At 43.1% G+C, this 19,001-nt stretch overlaps 1 protein-coding gene across 3 annotated transcripts in view; it reads left to right on the top strand.

The window, feature by feature from the left end:
- prkar1b (protein kinase, cAMP-dependent, regulatory, type I, beta) overlaps nt 1–19,001 on the top strand; it is a 53,185-nt gene that overhangs the window by 19,867 nt on the left and 14,317 nt on the right. For all 3 annotated transcript variants that reach the window (XM_061700900.1, XM_061700901.1, XM_061700902.1), the window contains 2 exons: nt 14,129–14,190; nt 17,440–17,486. In XM_061700900.1, coding sequence (XP_061556884.1) covers nt 14,129–14,190; nt 17,440–17,486 — 109 coding nt within the window. The remainder of the gene's footprint in view (nt 1–14,128; nt 14,191–17,439; nt 17,487–19,001) is intronic.

Raw genomic sequence — 19,001 nt, 5'->3', positions numbered from 1 at the left:
ACCCCGAGCCAACCTTGAAATTCCAACCCAATTTTCAAAGCTTTAACCAGTTTATAAATCCTAATTTGGAAACCCTAATCTCATTTTGACACTCAAATTCTTAACTCCAACCCTGCCTTGAAATCGTAATTTAAAACCCTGTTGTTTGAAACCCTACCCCAAGCTTGAAACCCTGACAGTGGCTTGAAACCCTAATTTGAAACGACTCGCCGACTTTGAAACCCTAACCCAGGCTTGTTGTTACCACGTAACAGCCCCTAGGGGGTGTTTTTGCCACACACACAGATGATGCATAATTTAGACTTCAGTCATTGTGTCATATGTACACATTAAAAAAGAACATCACCGTCCATTTAAAATAGCTGTCTTGTCTTGGCATTCGCACACACACAGGATGCAGCGGAACTATTTGTTCTTGTCAGTTTTGTGTGTGTGTGTCTTTAAGGTTATTTCCCATCATTTAAGAGGCGCTTGTTTGTCTGCGTGTACAGGTGGAGGAAGTTCGACTGCCTCTATGATTTGTATTTTATAGCATGCCAGGCAATAACATCATCCGCGAGCATAAACAATTTAGCAGCTTTTCTGTTGTCTTGTAGCGTTTCCTGTCATAGGGATCCCCTCTTTGTGTGTTCCTCCTGAGAGCCCGGTTGTCTTCTTTTTCACTATTATTACTATAAGTCTCGCTCGCCATCCGTCTTTTTCTCCCTGTCGTTCTCCCTCGCTCTTCTTCGGATCCAGGGCCACGCTGGCATCCCGGCCCTCCCCCCAACGTTTGTGTAGTCCTTTTCTCTGCGTCCCCTGCGTGGCTTTGTGCTGCTGCCACAATGCCAGGGGCCAGCCGATGAGGTCACTCTCCACAGGAGAGCAGCAGGCCTGAGTGAACTGCAACCATCCCCACCTCCCCCAGCACACCACCGCATCTTATCCACCTTTACAAACCACATAAGGCACAAATAGTAATTTGTTCATATCAGCCGGGCTCGTGCAGGAAAACACATGCGTACAAGTGCACACATGTATTACACACAGATGGAAACTTTTGTCCTCCCGCATACCCGTCGCGGTGTTTCAACCTGTCCCCGGTCGCCTCTTCCGCCCCGCAGACTTCTTCCCCACCTCATTCACTCCCATCTACTTCTTTATTCAGAGTGAGTCATGGAGCAATAGTAGCGTCTGAGGTCCTGTTAAGATGTCAGGTTTCCCTCCAGAATGGACCCCACGAGTCTTTCTGTGCTGGACAGTTCCAGCAAGGAAAGAGTCAACGCTGCCTTCTCAGCTGCGTATACCATTCGTGTGTTTGGGTGAAAACGTTCCAAAAGGCAGAGATCCTTTAAAGTACTGTATGTCTTCAAATAGCGGCCGCTGCTGTAATGCAGTGTTTTTTTTTTTTTTTTTTTAAACTGAGGTCCGGGGGTCCAGAAGACGTAGCTTAGGGGTCCACAAAGAAATGTTCTATTTATTATGATGTTGTAATATTTTAAAAGTGCACATCTACATATGGGTATCCTATTTTTTAGAGTTGCACAGGTGTGGCAAGGTGACCTCGGTAAAATATTTGCAGCTTGAAAGCACGTATCTCGAGTCAAATGCTTCCAACGGGAATTAATGACTGCTTGTGCAACGTGTAAATGGACTCTCTCTCTTTGGCAACATTCATCGTGACTGACTCAGCTCCTTGGACTCCTTTTTTGTCATACACAAAACAATGTGAAAATGAATTCAAGTTGCTTTTTTGAAAAATAGTTGGGATGTGGCTATGGTTTAAACAATAAAGACAATTACAACAATTTTGTAGGCAAAGGAGTCAATTATTTGCGTTTTTTCGCTATTCGCAAAATAGCGAATAGAATCATTGTCCTGGTCTTTGTAAAGATTTCGCATTGGGAATATCTGTAGCTAATATAAGCCATTCCAAATTGATGGGATGTTTACAATGTGTAAAATAAGATCCATACAGCCTGATTTACAAAGATCCCAAAAAGCAGATGCTAAATTGTGTGATAGCTCTAACAGATTACGCGCACGGTTGGTAGGTGTGTTGCAGGTGATTTACAAAAATTACAATCCTTTACTAAGATCCCAAATAGCGGGTGTAAAATTGCATGTTGACAACAGGCGTCAAAGTGTTGGAGACCGTCGTATTTAAACGAGGGTTTTGTGATTAAGGTAGCTTTGATGGCTTTCACCATGGAACATTTGGGAGATTACGCAAGCGCAAAACAAAGTTTGAAGTGATGGAATTGGAAGTATTAGTGGAAGACAATCAAACATTACAGAAAAGAAATCTAGCGCTCTGATAATTTTAGGTAAGCCGGCAACTACAGAAAAGCCATATATTGTTTTCTGAGGGTGTGGCAATTGGATGCATGTGCCTATCCTTTCTAACATTCCATTTAAGACTTGGGACACTACACCCAGAAAATAGCTCCGGGATAGTCCAGCACCAGTTGCGCTGAAATGACCCAAATGCCAAGAAATGCAGATTTGAAAGATTTATTTGTCTTAGGTGATATGAGATGACTCCTCCTTGTGTTTAGGTCCAAGCCATACAGAAGTGCCAAAATTGCATTGCTGAATAGATATGCCATGATAACTTTTGTTTCTGGCATTTCAGGAATGTTTTGCCTGCGCTACGCTGGCACCGCTTTGCAGTCTGCTTTGCACCTACCTGTCAGACGCGCTTTTTAAATCATCCAGCGCAATTCTCCTCGGTTTGATAAATCACATTGCATGTGCTAAATTCATCAGTTTGTATTTGCTCTTCCCAAAACGCGCAAAATGAACTGTTTAATGCAATCCCGTTTGGAGCCGGTTCGTCGATCAACTTCCACACCTGTTTGTCTGTTTTTGCTCGCATAGACCTTCGTAAATCATGCCCATAGTGGTGGAAATTCCATGCTAGTATGTTGCCATCCTACATTTTACATCAGTCAGCATTATCAATGACTACTTGATCATCACAACACTTACTGTAGGATGTCTTTGCGCGTCACTATGTACAAACTGTTGTACACGTTTGTTATGCCGAAAAACAACAGAACAAAGAAAAATATTTCGTTTCGCTTGAGAATTTTATAGGACTTGGATCAAATGTCTGCAATGTGGGGAAACAGTGAATCATCCATCTCACCTCACAAAATAGTCCTGGCTGACTACTAAAGAATGAAAGTAAAACAGTAACAAGAGTGTCCTAAAAATGCTGTTCGGGTCATACACGACCTCACCATTTGTCTCTCTCTCTCTCTCTCTCTCTCTCTCTCTATATATATATATATATATATATATATATATATATATATATATATATATATATATATATATATATATATATATATATATATGTATATATATATATATATATATATATATATATATATATATATATATACACACACACACACACACACACACACACACACACACACACACACACACCGACATATATATCCTATGTCGGTCCGCGTCGATTCCTAGTATTGTTGTGTGGGGTCCATGTGCAAGTGTGCATAACTGCGACTTGTGTGTGTTTGCCCCCGCGGTGAGGACATGATGTTCCTGCAACCCTTCAGCGAGTTTATAGCGCAGCCAGGCTCGAGGAAGGACTCACACACTGACCGCCACACATGAACACATTAGCCAGGGACAGAGTTGCTCAGGGCCCTACAGAAAGGCGGGATTTGGCCCATGGCCTCCTATTGTATACACCCCGTCTGCTTTGTCTATGCTACCGTGATAGGTTCCAGTGCACAGGCACAGACAACAGTCCAGTTATAGCGTCTTAGTTCTCCCATGACCTCCACTTTGCTGAATGGCATTCACCATTATGGTTGCAGTTCTTAGATTAAAGGTGTTCAGACCATTTCCAAGCTTGACAACCATGGATCATGAAATTAACTGGCATTATTACTGCCTTTACTTAAGTAAATAAGTGAAGTGGGGAAAAAAAGGGTCAAATAGGTACAAGAAATGTTTTTAATTATTTTGGCCATTTCTAACAGATGAATTTGTCCTAGTGTTTTTTTTCCGAATTATACCAAATTTGAACAACGTATAGTATAGTGCTCTGACTTGCCCTCGAAATTCCCATTTGCTGTTTGTATTGACAGTAACTAATGACTAGCGAATCCGAATTGAATCATTTCTCCTGTACTGTTCAGAAATAATAGTCCAACAAAAGAAAAATCCAATTTACTTATTTGAAAACTACATGTTGAGCCGGAAAGAGTACACTGGCATGTTTTGGCTCGGGTGTTTTAGCTTCTGTGTCTCCCTTCCCAAAGGGTTTTCTCTTTAGTTCAAAATGGCTTACTTTAACCAGGATCCCTCACTGTGCCTTGGTCAGAGGTAGAATCTGTTTTGTGCTTATCAGTGCCATAAATCCTCTTTGCGATGGACCAAGTTGCCACATTTCTTGCTAGCCCGCTAACCAGTAGTTGTAAGAGTGGGACACTACAGGTAACCTATGGTACGGTCCATACCTCAGTTTTTGGGCCATGGTTTGGTACATTAAAGAGAACTTCTTTGCAAAAACTGCATTTTGTATTTGTAGTGCACTGAATATTATAACATGTTACATGTGACGATACAGCAGTATAAAATATGTATAACAATTTAAAACATGCTAAAAGCACAATTTATGGATTACGCTTGGGTTTATTGGTCACGCCTGCACTCCACTCTGCGGGCATGACTAATCGTCACACTCTTAATCCAACTGTTACACTCATAAAGTCGCTGAGATGCGTACGAAAGGGCACAATTTCGTATGGGATGAGCGATTTCACTAAGTCACCAAGCCACACATTTCCAACCACAGAAAAGGGCTATAAATCTTAAACTGTGATTGCTCCCATTGCTTGGGTTATTTTCTTGTGTTTATCTTAAGTAGGTGTGTTCAAATGCATTCTCAATATAAACTTGTTGTTTGGGGGGGGGGGTTACATGTTTTTTAAGCGATTCAACTAGATAGGTGGGTGATGAAAAATTGTGAAAGATTTTGTGTTTTCATCGTTTTTGCTGACTCACCAATAACTGCTCCACAAAGTCTGAGCCAGACCAAATGTCTAGTCGCGTTCTTGTTGTTTCTTGTATACATATTAATGTGGCTATTTATCTACCAAACGTGCGCCTCTCTTATTCTGAATTTGCATCAGCAGAAAACGTTTCACAAAGTTTTTTTTGTTGTTCAGGAAGACGCTGGGGCCACACAAACATCCACTGCAGGCGTACACACAACATCGGAAAGCTTTTCTTGGCACAATGGGCTGTACATAATAAGTATATTATATTTAGAATTGCAATTTCATTCGTCATTTACTTTTCAATGAGACAGCCGCGGTTCTCTTGTATCCAGAACGGAGCTGGCTTAGTTTTATATATAGGCCTGAGTATAATTAAGAGGTTTCCAGTCAGCGAGCTGCTAACATGAGCGCATACCACGGTCGTAGCTTATTGTACACACGGTGCTAGCCGCTTGCTCAACACTGTCCAGGTCTGCGGGCCGTGTGTTGGGTGAAGCTGTCTGTTTACAACATGGGAGGCCTTACGTCAGTCAAATGTCAGCTATTGAATGTCAGCTATTTCTCTCCAATCTGTGGCCCCGCTGTACTTATTATATCACTGTCAAGATTGTGTGCTGGATGGGGCACGTTTACAGATTTATGCATATACCTCCCGCACGCATGCAGCGTGTCATTGGATTCTTTAGCAGTCCACCAGTTTGAGTACTTCCTATTTCTCCATTAAGTCTTCAACCTCTTTCTCCTCAGGTGTTGCACCCCATTTCTTTGATGGTTTTTGCTTTGTCTCAGTGTCTGTGTTTCACTGTACCTGTTGTGCAATAATGCCTCAGGTTGAAAGGTTGAATAGTTGCTATTGTTAAAGTGGCTCATTATTGCCGGCTGACGAGCGTCTGAGACGGATTGTCAGTCACAGTCTCAGTGTTGTCTCGTAGGCAAGAAAGTGGTATTACGAGATCAACTCAAATAATGCTATAAATGCGCAACCCTGCCACGAATAGCGAGACAATGCGAGTAATTGATGCACACCCTAAAATTTTTTAGAATTGTCTATTGTAATAGTTTAATAATGGCTTAAAAGTGATCTTGATTTCGAAAAATGCACTGGAGGTCCACATGTACTTCCGCTAACAAACCAGGCTAAATTCAGCTCCTCTTCAACATGCAAAGCTTGTCTCTCAGTCGAGATGATCACTTAAACATGCGTGCGACCTTAATGTACTACTTTCCTATTAGACAGGGTTTTAGCAGCATCTAGTGGTATCTTAGGATATTTCAGAAAGGGCACATTAAAACCCAGAAGTAGATGTAGTACTCAATCGTGAACCACGACAACGAGGGGGATTACTCTTAGAAACAGTCAGCGTGACGCAGTGTTGTTCTACAACACGACAAATGACAGCCATGACCTATGAGTGTGCATTTACTCGGCTGCTTCGTTTTTAGCTTTCTATTCAAGCGAGGAAGTGTCTCCCTTTCTCTTTCCTGTCTCCTTCAAGCAAATATCCACTTTTGACACTTCAGAGAGGTGGAGGCTCAAGCCCTGTCAGCACCTGACTTGCCTGACCCCTTTTACTTTTTTTTTTTTTTCCCCCCCATGGAGGAAGGGGCTTCTATTTGTCTGCCCCGGGGACAAAGAACAACAATGAAAAGGGGGTCTGAGAAAGTGTAAATGTAGACGAGTCAACGGCATGAAAAACATAGCTGATGCAAGCAGTAAGAAAACACAACTGCGGCCTAATCACTATGCTGAACAAATGTGGGAATGGAAAAGGAAAGGAAGGTAGAGGCAGCAGGGTTGGGCATGTTTGTCATGCTTTTAGGCTGACATCATGGCTGTCTCAGCAGTTGGTGTGTGTTGGATCATCAGGTAGCCTGGAAAAAATAGCTAAAATGCTATGCTCTCAAAAAAATAAAAAAACAAACAACCACTGACAAAAATACAAACATGTACTGATCTGTCCTTTGATTCCTGAAAGCACCGTGGATCATTCAAAATGAGATCATTCAAGCTCTTGTTTGAGTCCAACTAATCCTCCAAAATTTGAAAGTTGACAATGGAGGTGACCATGTATCATTTTGTGTTTGACCTTTATTACCCACGTCTTTATTTAAAATCAGTCGGTCTGTGGCTTTGAGCTAGAATAGGGAAATCAAGTTTAAATAACTTGGATAACTTCCAAACCTTTATACTTTGGTAGTGCTGAGGCACTCCTGTTAGTTTGAGGATGGTTCTTTGTAGTACAGTACAGAAAGTGGACAATTTTAGACATTAGTGATGAAGCTGATGCATATATTTACTCCTATCTAGACTCTCAAAAGTTTGTTTGTTCGCTTCTATGTGACACATCCTCATTTCCCCTCACATCCTCCTCCTATCCGCTCCCTCCCTCCACAGCCGATCAGTTTAATCCTCTGCCATGCTTTCCTGCAGCTCACCTCACTTAGAGCAGGGAAAGTTTCTAATTTCCCTTCCGTCCTTATATCCAAACCAACTCTTTCAAGCCTCTCCAGCAACAGGACAATGTGAAGAAAGTGGCCGCCGCCAGGTACTGGACATGGTGCGGAGGTGATGAAGATGGAATGCCTTCTCGTGCAGTTGGCATTGGGCAGCTCGCTGGGTTCAAGGATCTAGTCCCACTTCAGTAGTCTGATACTTTAATTCAGGGCTGCTGCATTAATTAGCCTTACGCGAGGCATGCATTGTACAATTTAAGAACTGTTGTTGACAAATTACAACTCAATAGCGTACGGGCTAATTGCCTGCGACAATTCAAAGCTAAGGACGGACTGAAGTCCACGACTTCACAGCTCACACTCTGGTTCGGGTTGTTGGTGTTTCGCCTAAGAGCCGTAGGTCATAGTAGCACATATTTGTACACATGTACATGCGAACGGGCATGTATAACCACTGGTCAGACAGATTACCTGTATAAATTCTTTGGTGCAGCTTCAAGGACTTTGCTAGCGTAGTCGCTAAATGTCAACACTTGGAGGCAACAGGATGCGTCCATGTTTACACCCCTTATAAAACCAGCCAGGTGTGTGGCTTTAACACGGTGCAGTCTTTGCTCGGCCACTGCTTTTAAATACAACTTCCGAAGTTTTAAACATTGGACCTCCATGCAAGCAAATGCCCCAGTTAACAGCTTGAAACAAACAAGTCCATCCAAGTTGAAATATAGTTTTACAAACATAATAAGGATCACGTTGGCCTCCTCCTACATTTTTGACTGTCCTCCCCCCCCCCTTTCTTTTTAACCTGTTCGGCTGTTTGGTCAAGCAGAAAGGAGGATCTGTATCCCTTTTGTGCCGGAACGGTTTTACTGTGCCACAGTGGAGTTTTTAAGCTGCCACTGTGGTTCTTTGTCTTCTGATGGATTTTTATTGACAGAACAAAGTTTTAAAGTTTTAAAGGGGAGTGACAGAAAAAACAAAAGGGAAAGACTGTGTGAAAATATAACTCCTGTAAATAATAAAGTAAGAGAAGACAACAAAAGACAGGACATTAGATGTAAAAAAAAAAAAAGATGAGGAAAGTAAATCATATGCCTAGTACAATGATCCATTAAATTCGAGGGTTGTATGGGGAAATGGTGCTACATCCTGTGAAGGAAGGACAGAACAATATAGGACAGGACTGGACAGGACAAGGACCGAAGGGGAAGCATGCAGGACAGCGGTAGTGGACCCTGCTGTACAGCTGAAGTGTGGTGGGAGTGGCTATGTAAATTCTAAACACCTATAGAAACCGCGTGCAAGTGAGGGAATTTTTGACCATCCTTGAGCCGTCAGCTGTAAAACCCGTGGACCACCTCACTCACTTTTATATGTTATTTTTAATTAATTTTTTTCTGCTTGGAAATGAGTGTGAGAGGGCTTGTACATAAGCCGGCACTGAAATAGATGCTTAAAAATACATTTAATTGTGTCCACACTGATGGTGCTAAGCGGAATAACCTGGTTGTTCCATATGAGTTATTTTGGCCCTTTGTTTCTTCAACCTCCAGACATGAAGCTACACTAGCACTTAGTCAGCCCCATAAAGCCATTTTCCATAGCACTGTCGCACAATATCTACCGTGTTGCACAACAGTCTTGTAAACCATCTTGTTGGTGGTTGTCATCAGTGAAAATATTTGCTTGCCTTGCATGCTTATTCTTGGAAGTAGTTGTCTTTGTAAAGGTGACCAGAACGTAGCTCCTTCAATAATGCCGTGAGAGACATTCTCAATATGGCAGACTAATAAAAGTTATTCATCATGAATTAGACTTCTACCAGCAGCACATGCTATATTGATAAATTGGACCACAGACAAATGCTGTCACCTAACGCGATGAACTCAGTCACACGCCAGTAAACCAACCAATATGCACCATTCACCCAATCACCCGACACTGAGCTGCAGCCCTATTGAAGCAGTCGACCATGGCGAAACACTGTACGCATTATGCTGACTAATCACAACTCTGCTCTTGGCAGCCAAACAAAAAGTACTACTGTGGTATGTCATCCATAATGCACACAGTTCATCCCGTCAGCCCTCCAGGAGGGCTCAGTCTTTTCCAAAATATTTCATATTTTCATACTCCCCCATTTCTGCCACCACCGAGGTCCACCTGAAAAACTACTTTGCTCCATCCAGTGAGACACACCGACATAATGTATTGAAAGCCTCAGCCCCTGAGGCGGCAAATGATTATATAAAGCCGAATCTGGTGCAGGTTACATTTGGTGTCCTCAGGCCATTACGTGAATCATGGAAATGTGTTGGCTTTCAAAACAAAGACTATTGTCTCATTTGCCAGAATCAGCACTCTAAACTATCATCTGTGGTTGTGAAAATTAAACCTTCGAGCCCTCACAACATGAACATTGTTCCATGCGAGCCAGCAAGCGCAGCACTCCCGGCCGAGACGCAACTTGGAAAGCTGGAAAGTTCCCCCAGTGTGATGCAGTTGTTGATTGTTTAGGTGATTACATAAACTGTTCCACCTAGACGGAGAAAGCATTCTTCAGGGGTTCTCCTTTAAGGGCTTGTGTTACTCAACATTGTAGCCCATTAAGACGCATAGCAAAACCATTTTTAGTCCAAGGCGTAATTGCAGTGCAATGTTTTGATGAAGACATGCTGGTGACTAAATAAACAGCTGTTGTAAGAGCGATGAAGAAGAATGAGGGCAAAACAACAAATGTGCTGACTTTTTAAGGGTCTTAATGACTGAAATTGCCCAGGACAACCCACAAGAGTGACTGGGGACCGGTTGGGCGAACTCCATGCACTCTCCAGGACCCTGCCGAGGGTGTAGAGCTGGTCCACTGTTCCACGGCCAGGACGAAAACCACACTGCTCCTCCTGAATCTGAGATTCGACTTCCCGACGGACCCTCCTCTCCAGCACCCCTGAATAGACCTTACCAGGGAGGCTGATCCCCCTGTAGTTGGAACACACCCTTCTGGGCCCACTTCTTAAAAAGGGGGACCACCACCCCAGTCTGCTAATCCAGAGGCACTGTCCCCGATGTCCACGCATGTCAACCAGGACAGCCCCACAATATCCAGAGCCTTGAGGAACTCCGGGAGAAGCTCATCCACCCCTGGGGCCTTGCCACCGAGGAGCTTTTTAACCACCTCGGTGACCTCAACCCCAGAGATAAGAGAGCCCGCCTCAGAGAACCCAGACTCTGCTCCCTCATGGCAAGGCGTGTCGGTGGAACTGAGGAGGCCCCGTTGAACATTATTTTGAGGAGTTGTTGTGTTGCTGTTGGTGCGCGAAAGTAATTGTCTCAATATACAGTCAAATACCAACTTTAACAATGTGGTGTGCAGTAAATTAAGAAACATGCTGTTTTTTAAATTTCCTGAAAAGTAGTGGTTTTGGAGATGTCAGTATTCCGGCAAACAGAAGCTTTTTGTTGTTTGCTGGGAAGCCTTTGGCCCGGTGACAAAATGCAAAATGTGAAGGCTAAGCAAACCCGACCAGGACCAGGGTACCTACCACATGTCAAATCAATGTAAGAACGGCAAAGAATTCTTTCCTTTATAATCTCACTGCATCTTGCAAACAGAAGGTGCATTGTTTCATTCAAACAGTTGTTTATTTAACAGCACACAATGTAGGGCTTTATATGAAGGTGTCTTTTTTCCCACCGTATCAATTTTAATATAAGCTGTCTGTGACCGCATCTTTTGGCGTCGTTCCTTGAAACGTCTTCTTTGACTTGATAGCCACCTTTTGATTATACACAAGTGCCATTATCCCAAGCTGTTGCTTCCTGTAATATAAACACATCATGTAATCTTTGCACAATGACTCTCCATGTGGGTCTTATAAAGGTTTCTTTGAGGACAAAATGAATATTATTTCATGCTTACGTGTTCTGTGGCGTGTGTGCAACATGTCTCACTCAGCCTTGACAGAGGTTATTGTCCTCCTCCCTCGCGTGGAGGTAAACTTTGAAGCCCCAGTCAGTCTTCTGTGGCCTTTCTGTCAGAACAGCGCATCCATTGTTCGAGGGCCGCCCTACCTTTTCCACAAGGTCAGGGGAGCTTCAGATAGCAGGAAGAACAAGACAAATCACTCCATCTGGGGCAGGCTGGGATGGGGGTGACAGAGCGAGAGATGGGAGGAATAGGTGGCTCTGAAAGAGAATTAGAGGGGAGGAAAGGGTAACTGAGAGAGTAGAGGAAGGGAGAAATGTGATTGAGAACAGGAAATTGGAGATTTAGAGAAGAGGGAAAAGGAGACAGGTAAAGATGAGGGGAAGTAATTACCTGCGTAAATTTTTCTTTTTTGTGCTCACCGATGCATTCACAGAGGGGACGGAGAGAGCACAAGTGGTCAAGGGTAATTACCGACGCGCAGGTTCACTTGCTTTTGATCGTCTCACCGTGACGATGAGTCTTGAGCAGCACAATGCATCATCGCCGGCCGGCACACTGAAATGCTCATCGGGGTCTTCCTCACATCATTTGAACTGCTCTCCCGCTGCCGACTATCTGGCCAAGGAAGTTATTTTGATTCACGTGCTTGTTAGTTACCCATGACCAGAAACAAGGTAGTCACAGATCTTAGAAAAGAGCTCCTGCAGATGTTTCTGACTTAAATGCATGTTGTGCGACGGAGCATTTCCTTTACTGCAATCTGATGCTGTACCTTATTATTTACTCAATTTAAGACACCATAGCATTTGATAATACACAGTATGTAGGTGAGTAAGTTAGTGCTGCTGCTTCATGTACTTTATAGGAGTGTTTGACGAAAAGGACAATTCGAGATATATGGCTTTGCATGGTAGAGTTTTAACTTGCATTAATAGATTAATAGCGACGAACTGGGTTAAATGCCAATGGGTTTCTGAAGTGTTCCTGAGCCCACGTGCAGGCCAATAATCTTTACACGATAATGCCGATGATATTTGCAGTGCAGCCTGGGGGATCGAAGGTTGAGTGCATCCAATGTTGGTTTTTGGGCTTGCCGCATACGTTCAGCGATTTCTCCAGATTCTGGACCGTAGATGATGGATTGTTGCTCTATTGCACATTGAGAAACGTTGTTCTTAAACTGATGGACTATTTGCTCACACAGTTGTTCACAAAGTGGTGAACCTGACCCCCGTCCTTTCTTGTGAATAGCTGAGCCTTTCGGGCATGCTCCTTTTATACCCGATAATGACACTCACCTGTTTCCAATCAACCTGGTCACTTGTGCAATGTCCCAAACGAGTTTTTTTTTTTAGCATTCCTCAACTTTCCCAGTCTATTTGTAACATTTTGCAGGCATCAAATTTAAAATATGAAAATATTTGCACAAAAAAACAATAACATATCAGTTGTAACATGACATATCTCAGTCTCAGTCCTGTATTTAATTGCATATAGGTTGAAAAGGCTTTACAAATCTTTGTATTCTGCTATGTTTCACAAAACGTCCCAACTTCATTGGAATTGAGGGTTTGTAGCTCCACCTGCCTTTTATACAGTATCACTGAGTAAATACCAGCAGTATTTCCGCTCAGTTATATACTGCTAATAATATACAATATGAAAGGGGTAAGGCCACGTCAAACGAGCCTTTTTTTATGTCTGCAGTGTGCAGCAACTACTATTTGAATGCGTCGTCGTCTAGTGTGGAGTCAGACATGTTCAACGCCCACATATTATTTTTGTACAAATCTGCGTGTGCGTTCTTAGGCATTGTATGCCCAGACACAGACAGGTGGGCTCAAATGGGCATTCAATGATACACGCATATGCACTAATTCGAGAACACGCTCAAACCTGCCTCAGATTCATTCAGCAGGTTTTTGTGTGGCTTTGATTTGCCTGACCCGCTTTTATTGTTTTTCTATCTCTCTCTATACGACGGGTGGTATGCGGCTGATTAGGTCGATAAATATACCCCGAAGGCAAGAGAGCAGAGGAGAGGAAGGATACTGAGCCTCCTCGTGCCCCGACACATCCTAGCAGTGGAACTTAAATCCGCAGAGGGTTCATGTATTTTAACGGCCCGATTAGAAGCGGGCTAACACGCGCTTTCGCTGCCGGGCTGAAACAGATATTAAGTGCTTTTGCAAAGTCCTCCTTTGGTTTGTTTGCTTAGTGCCTCGGAGATGAAAACCTTTGATCATGTGCTGTAAAACCACAGTGTTCGTTTTAGGGCCTACGTGTCCTGCTAAAATGCGGATAGACAGCCGAGAAAAAAAAAAAAGTTTTATAACAGTGACTATGCTTGTGTTTTGCTATTTTAACAAGCTTAGCTCCTATGGTAGATATGTTTGCTGTCCCAAAAGGATTATGACTTCTTCTTTTTGGGGGGTCTAAAGTTGGACATCGATAAATAAATCAGTTAGTTGGGCGTGTTGTCTGCAAGTCTGTGTGCACGCGCGTCGGGGTCATGGAGAGTTCCAGGCTGGTCTTCTTCGGCTAGGCTGCGTGATAGTCAGTGAATAATGGCCTCAGATGACAGAGTTAACGCAGTGATTATGGCTCTTCACTCTTGTCCCCCGCACTACACTGTGCAGTCGAACAAACAACCGTGTGCGCACTGTGTGTTCTTGAGAGATTGAAGGAATATTTACGGTTTTCCCCTCCTCTGTTTCCCATCCAGCGACATATTCGACGCCATGTTCCCCGTCACACACATCGCTGGGGAAACAGTGATCCAGCAAGGTATGTATTTGAGGTTGAATATATACCCTGTCACTTACAATTGTGTAATTATAACACAATTATAGTGTTCATGAGTAACAACATTGCCATAATAAGTGGGATGCGGTCCAGACTGGTGGACCAAAATGCAGGGCAGGCAACACTTACGGAATATGTTAAGAAACCAAAATACTGGTCAGACATGACAGACATGGAACAATGAACCGGCAAAAGCTAACACCGGGAGACAAATAGATGCTAACTAATTAATTACAGAGGTGAGACGCTCTTGTGATCGGATGGCACAGAAGGGTCGGGGCGAGTCGAAGAGACCAGGTGAAACCGAAAATGAAACAATAGACAGATCCGGAGAGAGCAAATGATTCCAAAGACAATAGATGCATCAGACCCACGGCAGATAATCCAGCAATAAGCCTCCCATTGGGATCTTTTCATGTTCTCTGAAACTGTTTGCAAGTATTCCAGAAAATGAAAGCAAAGGTATGTGTACGAAACACCCAGTCAGTCACATTGTAAGCTCAGGCGTCTCAAAGGCAAGGTCCAGGAGTATATCATTCCTAATTTGGAGATAATGAGCCTGGTCCAGTTTGCAGGCCCCTCCATTACAGACAGCCCATTGTTATATACACTATAGAGTAAGGTATGCGGTGTACACACATGTGATGTCATAGCTCATGTCTGGACTACTACTGTACAACTTCAAGAAGCCACCCATGCTCCCGGGCCATCTAACACTATTTGGACATGGGGTAGAGGTTATCGACTGCGCCTCGAGTCATAGTTAAACAAAGAGAACATTTACTGCAGAGTCAATTCCAATGTAGTTATTACAATTTTGGGGGTTCCATGCTGCACAGTGGCCTAGTGCTTAGCACATCTGCCGCAAAGTTCTGAGGTTCGGGGTTCAAATCTGGGCTCTGGCCTTCCTGCGTGGAGTGTCCGTGCTTTGAGGATTTTGATGCAGAGTATTAAAGTTGAATCGTCGACTCGTCTGTTCAACTCCTAGTTCCTGTTGCTATACTGTCTGCCAGAGCCAGTATTGACCATCATGTGGACAGAAAGTCGACTTAATCGAAGGCTGACCAGCCCGATACGACTTTGAGATACCACTGTACCCCGACTACCAAACATGCCATGTGACTGTCCTACTAGGAAGTCAACCAGTATGAATGAAAATAGCCACACCGAATATACGAGGCCTGAATGCGTGTTTGTGTGTGTGCAGATTGTAGTCAAATATTTGCCTGAGCTCAAAGGCACATGCTATGCATGAGAAAGGTTGGAGAGCCAACGTGATAAAAGACAGGAAGAGCAGAAGAAAAGAAAGACAGAGAGACAGAACTGGAAGGGAGATATAAGAGATGAAAGAGCGAGAGGGAATTGGGGGGGGGGGTTGTCCAGGTTGCAGCAGGTCGTGTGTGTGTTTGTGTGTGCATGCGTGCGTGTCTGGGGGTTCTCCACTCGGACAGGCCATCAGACAGACAAGGATCGTTTTGTGTGACAAATAGAGCTATATGACAAACGAGCGCCCTCCACTCAGTATTAATTAGCCATGTGAACTCCTGTGAACTTTACACACTGGCTTTCAACTCCTCAGGTGAACATGCCCACAGGAACAAACACACACATATAACACCACCAAATGCATCCACGCGCATACTTGTGTCATGTATGCTCATGCGTCATTACCCACTTGAGTCTTGCTTATTGTCGTGTTGGGTGTGGCGTCACGGTGCGCATGTGTGCGGCATTTGGTTCTAATAAGTTCCCCTGAGCCCTATGTAACAGATAGCATAATTAAGGGAACAACATTTTTCAAGCTTATCTCCAGACGTGATGCTTTTAGGGGTCGTCAGACAATCGCCTCCCCTGGCTCGCTTCGATTTGAACGCAAGGAATGCTTTTGTCATTGCGTGTTTCGTTTCCCACAAATGTGTTGATTCAACTTGCCATCTGAGGAAGCAAATATTGGTGTCTCTTCACTGGGAGGAGCATTGAATCTCGCAAGCCGTCTATTTTCTTACCAAGTCCACATATCCCTTTTTATCAGATTTTGACAGTTAATCCCCTCTGCTGTAAAGTCAAAACTAATGATTTACCTTCTTAAGTACTGTAGGTATCAATAGCACGCATCACAATAAATCACAAAAAGAGTCTGTGCACTCAAACAACAACCACACTAACGCCAAAGCACCTTCCTTGGGAAACTTAATACTCCACTGCCTTAAAGCTTGTGAAATTCAGAGTTGCTCTTACAATCCCAAGTCAAAGCTGGCACTTGAAGTGCTCACGCAGTACAGATCTACTCAGGGACACGCTCACACTGTAAGTTTGAGTCGTCAACGCAGAAGAATCGAACAGTCAAAGAAAGTCACATATGGGCACCCAACAACACCCTTCACTTGACCAGACGCAGTGATGGAAGAAGTATCAATGAGTGAAAAACATTTATTTGTAACTCACAGGCAATGTTTTTAAAATGATCTGCGTTGCTGCGGCGCATGTATTTTTCCGTTTTGTGCATTTGAGTTCTTCTTTTTGTGCTCTTTGACAAGAAGGGAGTACTGAACTCATTCATTGCCAACCCTCCCAGTTGACATGAATATTTGACGTGTGTAGCCGTCAATGGCAGTGAATGAGTACACTGCTATGTTATCCTCTCATGGTAGCCTGGCTAGTTAAGTAACTGAATACCTCTCGATAGATGTATGTATCATCTTCCTGATTAAGGACTTATAGTGATATTTAGACCTGATGCTACATGTTCATTGCACCTACAGAATTCCTTGTTTTACTACGGTCCTGTTGTACAAGGTTTTGAGATTACTAAGAATATGCGGTCAGGCAGCGCAAGAAGGCACGCTCAGTTATTGCCGTACGAGTTTTCATTTGTTTTACATTACTGGCCTTGAGGTTTTTCATTCAAAAGTTTATTATAATTATGACTTTACTACTAGCTTAGGGTAAATTAGCTCTAGACTACGACTGAAGTAAATTCAGGTTACTTCGCCACTGCAGAAATTTAAATTGTTGTAAACCAAGGACCCACTGTGTGTTGTTAGAATTTTGCTAGCAGTTATTCAAAGACAAGTACGTGACTATTTTAATTTGTGTTTCAAATTAAAATTAAATTTAAAAAAAAAATGCTCTACAAATAAAGATTTGATTGATGGATTGAAATGTCAGTTTGGTTGAAAAAACAGAAGGCATATTGCAGCATTCACTCTTGTTTTTTCCGCTCCCCTCCAGGCGATGAAGGGGACAACTTTTACGTGATTGACCAGGGCGAAGTGGACGTAAGTGGCCATCAAGAAACACTCAGATTTTCTCCTCAAGGTCTGTTCTTTCACCAATTTAAAAGGGATTCCATTGTGCAGTTCCTTTTCCTTCTTGTTCCTGAGGGAGGGTAAAAAGGTTTTCAGAGGGAAAATCCAGCCTTCTCTCATGTTGAAACAATGTTCCCCCTTCAACAATAGACAGGTTGTATTCAGTTGCCTCCGCGCTTTGTTCTCTCCCGAGTTCAGTTCCAATCCGATGCCAATCTGGACATCTCGCTGCGGAGTCAGCGCACGGCGCGGCAGACAACGCGAGGACATCTTTTGTCTTCGCGCGTCTGACACGCAGCGATAGAGTTAAGTGGAGAGATAAAACAGGAGCCGACAGGGAGTTAAACAGGAAGTGACCTTATCGGCTTACGGCGGTAAGCGCAGGGCCCTCATAGTTGGACAGAAGCCGAAGACGCAGAGGTTTTCTGCACAAAGCCGCGTAATCAGACCACCGGAGAGATGGAGACACGTGCACAATTACAATGAGCAGACATGATGACTTGATAGAAACAATGTACAGTGGAACACACCGAAAGTCAAACAAACCAGTTAAACCTGGAAAAATATGCCTTAAAAGTCAAAGGAAACCTGGGTGTTCAAACCATCATTATGACAGTCAGTCAATTTTGCGAGATTTCAGCTCGGTAACATCTGTTCTGCTCTCCATTATGGGTATGTCAAAGGTTTTCAAAAGGTGAGAAGTTTTGTTTTATTTGACTTTTCTGAAAGGCAGTCGACATGATCCACCATGCTTTGTCTCAGGATTTGTCCAATTCCTTCTTTTTAGCTTTTGACGCTAACCGGAGGAGGATATTCCGCAATGGTTCAGTGAAGCGCTTCTAGCCTAACGTAACAGCGAAACAGCGCGAGGCCGCGTGGGTGTGCCAGGCACGAGAACGATTGACACCTCGTCGTCACACCTTCGGCCTCTGATTGGTTGTTTTTGCTTGGGCGCAATAGAAAAAAAAAGAAAATCTAATTGGAAGCATAAGATTTTTTTTCCCCCCACAAATCATTTTACAAATGTACTACTGTCAGTTCAGTTTTGTTTTGTTTTCTCCCAAACTCCCCTTTAAACATCACTTTTACAATAATAAAGATTTGATGATGGCAAAGGTTTGAGTCTGATTCACTTTACATTATTTCCTGATGGATTTTGTGTTGTTGTTGTTAATTAGAACAACTTGGAGGTCAACCACTGTCACAGAACAAATTGTGTTACCACTTGCTTAATTTTAGCCTTAATGTGATGGCAATATTTTAATTGACATTTTGCACTGTGTCCACAGTTTTGGCTTTTGTGTCCAGCCTTTTTTTTAAGTTAATATACTTTTGTTACTTATATACTGACGCAAGCAATTATTTTGCAAGCGCATGCTTTTTCCCTTCTGGTAATTTTTCAGTGGCTATGGCATTTGAGAACAAAATGGGATAATTGCTTTAAAAATAAAACAAATGAAACTGCAGCTCATTTGAAAATAAAGC

Source organism: Phycodurus eques, chromosome 16 (genome assembly GCF_024500275.1).
Source record: "Phycodurus eques isolate BA_2022a chromosome 16, UOR_Pequ_1.1, whole genome shotgun sequence".
NCBI lineage: Eukaryota > Metazoa > Chordata > Actinopteri > Syngnathiformes > Syngnathidae > Phycodurus > Phycodurus eques.
The sequence above is the reverse complement of the archived record's forward strand: the minus strand, read 5'-3'. Positions and strand labels throughout refer to the sequence as shown.